This window comes from Camelina sativa, chromosome 5 (genome assembly GCF_000633955.1).
Source record: "Camelina sativa cultivar DH55 chromosome 5, Cs, whole genome shotgun sequence".
Taxonomy (NCBI): domain Eukaryota; kingdom Viridiplantae; phylum Streptophyta; class Magnoliopsida; order Brassicales; family Brassicaceae; genus Camelina; species Camelina sativa.
Genome location: NC_025689.1, coordinates 13,418,863 through 13,423,452, shown reverse-complemented (window position 1 = coordinate 13,423,452; position 4,590 = coordinate 13,418,863). Strand labels below are relative to the sequence as shown.

Genomic DNA, 4,590 nt, shown 5'->3' with positions numbered 1-4,590 from the left:
CAAAAAAAAAAAAAAAAAATAATAATGTAAAAGTCAAGCAAAACAGTTACGAAAAATTATTTCAGTGCATCTCCAATGGAAATGCTTCAAAACAGAGTTACGAACGTACCTGATATTGCTAGATGTATCGTTGAAAAAGTACCGTAAAGTGCTCAGCGAACCAGGACGAGGGCCATATGTATTGTTTCCAAAAGGGCGTATTTCAATGGTTGATATCAATGGAAATGTTGTTCCAGTCTTGACAAGACACATTTCCAAAGAGCTTGATCGTGGAGTGTGGATCATACCAACCCATGTACCGTTTTTATATCTTTCCAAATCTATTGTCTCCCACTTATTAGGACCAAGATAGAGATCAAAGTTTGGGTAAGTATTAAGACCATCGTAATTTCCATATAAGAACATGGCTCCAATGTGATAAGTTGTGTTGCGCGTGACATTCAGGGTGTAACAGTTTCGTAGTCCTTCTGGAAAGTATCTCATAACCAGATATGGTTTTATGTGTATGTTGTCGAAAGCTTTTTCGACTCTGCCACTCTCTCCCGTCTGGATAACGACCGAATCCGATGTGAATACTAATCCACTATCCGGATCGGTATAAGGAGATTCATCAATGGGCATGCCACAATCCAAACTGATGAATCCTGGTCAAACATAAAAGAAAAAGCTGGACAAAATAAATAAAATACATAAAATTATGTAGATAACTATGAAAACTCAGATTACCGTCTTGATTCTGTGGTTGAACAAGGTGTATAATGGAGAAGATCTCAATCACAGCCAATGTCAAAAGAATTCTTTTCATGTTCTTCCACATTTTTGTTTTTTTGGGAGATAAAGAACGGTTCATGCTCAGTGGAAGAGCAAATACCTCTTATGGGGCGTTGGGTGAGCGAATGCCCAATCAATATCCAGAAATGTCAACGCTGCCAAAGAAAGAAAGAATGAGTAAATGATATAAAAACTACGTGCGTATCCAACCATTTGGGCATATTTTCAAGCAATAATTTTTTACCTACAACTTGCGCAAATTATGAAGAATATATGTATCTACTGTGTATAATATACAAAAAAAATACAAATATAAACACATACTATATAATAAAAGGGTATTTATAGAAGAATATTTAAGTATGTACCTAATTAAATTTAAATTAGTCAAACATATAAAATTAAGAAAATACAAATATTTTTTTCAAAAGATCCAGGAGCAGTGTGTAATATAGTTAGTTAGCGGTCATGGTAAGATTCGTTGACAAACATGTCCGAAACTGTACCTTCCCTTTCATCCAAGTCTTTTTCTAGAGAATTAAGCTAATTGTTGGAGGTTGATTTTTTTTATACATCATAAGGAGTCCTTTTATAGACTTCTTACAAGCTCAACCGCCATAAGAAAATGATAAACTCCAAAACCATAGTTCTAATGTAAAAATGAGGGGAAACGTTCTATTTTCCCATGAGAACTATTACATCGTACTAGATAGAGTTCAAACTATGACCTCATCCGTCTTTTTACAAATGCTTCTCATCCTATATATCACCGAATTGATAGTTGTCACTTATCTCTCCATAGATCTGGGTGTTATCACTTATTTCTCCATAGTTTCTCATACTCGCAGTTCGGTTTGGCTGCTCGCTTTCAGCCACATTGCCCTTCCGTTTTGTTATGGCTGTTGGGTCATTGCAATGGGGTTTCTTCTTTAACCCTTTCATGTGAAGGATGTTCCATTGAGGCTGTGCTTTCTTGTTTTATCAACGGTTCAGTAATTTGGTGCTTTGTCTCCATTGTGTTTACAACCGATTTCATGGTTGCTTCTGCTGCCCGTGTGGCAGCATCAAGCTCGGAATCTAGAGCACTTTTGTTGCTCCTTGTTCCACAAGAAGTCTTTACACTTATTATCTTTAATGTTGCCAAGGTTGGAGGTTTCCTTGATGATATTGTTTACGTGATCAGTGTTTGGTGTACTCTTGCCTATCCATTTACTTATCATTTTTGGTTGATTTGTTTGAAGTTTGTAGCTGCTCTGTCTTTAGCTATGTTGCTTGTATTTTGGGCCTGTCCAAGTACATCTATCCTCATTGTATCCGTTTGAGTTGAATGAAGTTATTTGGTGCAAAAAAAAAAAACTAATATAAAAAAGTTCTCAAAAAAAAAATTACATTCAATTCAAAAAAAAATAACAGTTGAGTGAATTTCAGAAAAAAGACACATTAAAAAACGAGTACATAAGTTAGCCTTGGATTTCTTGTTATTCTAAGATTATTTTTGTTAGGCCTGGTCATTCGGAATAAACCGGGAAAACCAAACCGAGAACACCAAAAATTTCGGCTCTCGACATTGATTGTGAGGGGAAAGCTAAACCGATCGGCAAAATAATTTTAGTAATACGGTTATCAATTCGGTTCGGTTCGGCAGACGATAACCGATCGATTTTTCGGTTAATAGATGCACCATATAAAATGAAAAAAAAAACTCTAGATTTCTCATTTCTTCTCTTATTTTTTTCTCTGCCTACGAGAGAAAACTTCTTCTCTGCCTCCTTCTTCTCATTCATTCTTCTATTTCAGCAGAACTATTAGGTGCAGTGCATGTTGTAGGCACGTCTCTAGTCTCTACTTCAGGGCATATGCTCCGTCGTATATTATGCTTATCACGAGTCATTATCATTCTCCCATGGAGCTTTAATTAAAAATCAACTTGTTGGTTCTTATATTAAATACTCGACATGGATATATTTATGATTTATCATCACTCCTTTGGAGACTTGGTCGATGCTCTGAAGACTTAAATGGGAGAACATTTCACCCCAAAACTTGTAGTGTTATCTTCAAGAAATTTTCTTTGAACCCTTGTGTGTTTAGCCAAAAATGGATGGCCGTCAGGGACTAAAATGTGCCCTGATCATGTTCACTTTCCTCGGTTTATTACATCTTATTCAAGCTCAGGATCAACAAGGTATTCGTGTAATGTTTTATTTTCATAAGATTTTGAAAACTTTATCCTGTTTCCATAATTAGGATTGAAATGTTTGATCTGGTAGATAAACTCTTCACTCTTGTTTTGACACATTTGTTTTTGAATATTTTGTCAGGATTCATTAGCTTGGATTGTGGGCTACCCCCAAACCAGTCTCCGTATATCGAACCAAAAACCAAATTAAATTTCACATCTGACGCTGGTTTTATCCAAAGTGGAAAGCGTGGTCGAATTGTGGATGTATGGGAGTATACCTACCAACAGTATAATGCTTTGCGATATTTCCCAGATGGAACACGCCACTGCTATACTCTGAGGGTCAACCAAGGCATCAATTATCTAATTAGAGCTGGGTTCGTCTATGGAAACTATGATGGCCTTAATAGACATCCAAGATTTGATATATATGTTGGGACTAATTTGTGGACAACGGTGAATGCGGACACCGCACAAGACAACGAGATTATCCACATGGCACAGTCAAATTCGTTACAGATTTGCCTTGTTAAAACCGGAACAACTGCACCTTTCATATCAACCTTGGAACTACGGCCTTTAAGAAATGATGCTTATTCTACACAATCAGGTTCCTTGCAACTCATATCTCGGGAATATTATAAGCAAGACAAAGATCAAATCTTACGGTATGTTTACTCTCATCAATTTTCGTATATGTCATAAAATTTAAAGCTTTTACTTTATTTTCACTTAACACACAAAAAAAAGGTTTTTAAATACCACTTTCAAAAATTGTAAATACCACTAATTGTTTTTTCCAAAAATATCATCTTTAGTTACTAAATTGTGGTTTTCAAAAAATACCATAAAACTTATGTGGTATTTTTGAAAAAAAAATAATTAATAGTAGTATTTATGAAAAAAAAAAGTAAAGTGTGGCATTTTGAGGAACTTCTCAGAAAAAAATTATAGATAACATGTTTTACACGTCTAAACTTGGATAATAATAATTTTGGCATGTGTCAGATTCTAATGATATTTTGTAAGTTATACATAATATAAGATTTTTAACTTTTATTATGTTCCAATATTTCATTTAATGTTCTGCCAGGTATCCTGATGATGTGTACGATCGGCAATGGTTTCTATCATACATTGATTTTGATTTTGTCTTTGATTTTGATTTCCCACATCAAAGAGAAATAAACACCACCCTTACTGTGAATTCCTCTAATCCCTTTGATCTACCGAAAGTTATAGCTAGGTCCGGTGCAACGCCCAAAAATGCCTGTCACCCATTGAGTATTTACAAATATGCAGATAGCCCCAGTGATAATTTTGTTTTTTATCTTCACTTCGCTGAGCTCCAAAACCTTCAATCCAACGAAACCAGGGAATTCGACATTATAATTAACGGAAATATTTTAAATTCGGCGTATAGTCCCAAGAAGTTACAGATAGAAACCATATTCAACAGATCACCAAAGAAATGTGATGGTCGTGAATGCGGCACGGAGTTGGTGAAGACAGGGAAATCAACTCTTCCACCTCTACTCAACGCTTATGAGGTTTACAACGTTATGGAATTTCCATATTCAGTAACATATCCAGCCGATGGTATGTAAACATTGTCTTTTCTTTTTTTTTTTTTTTTT

The 4,590-nt window shown here is 35.2% G+C and overlaps 2 protein-coding genes across 3 annotated transcripts in view; one reads left to right on the top strand and one right to left on the bottom strand.

Moving 5' to 3' along the window:
- The window catches only part of LOC104786798 (probable leucine-rich repeat receptor-like protein kinase At2g28990), a 16,224-nt gene extending 15,401 nt beyond the window's left edge, over positions 1–823 (bottom strand). For both annotated transcript variants that reach the window (XM_010512249.2, XM_019245471.1), the window contains exons 1-2: positions 727–823; positions 110–644 (exon numbers count right to left, since the gene is read on the bottom strand). In XM_010512249.2, coding sequence (XP_010510551.2) covers positions 110–644; positions 727–817 — 626 coding nt within the window. In that variant the 5' untranslated portion in view covers positions 818–823. The remainder of the gene's footprint in view (positions 1–109; positions 645–726) is intronic.
- Positions 2,869–4,590, top strand: part of LOC104789229 (probable LRR receptor-like serine/threonine-protein kinase At2g28960) — a 7,535-nt gene continuing 5,813 nt past the window's right edge. The window contains exons 1-3 of the mRNA XM_010514959.2: positions 2,869–2,956; positions 3,093–3,621; positions 4,047–4,552. Of these exons, the coding sequence (XP_010513261.2) occupies positions 2,869–2,956; positions 3,093–3,621; positions 4,047–4,552 (1,123 nt within the window). The remainder of the gene's footprint in view (positions 2,957–3,092; positions 3,622–4,046; positions 4,553–4,590) is intronic.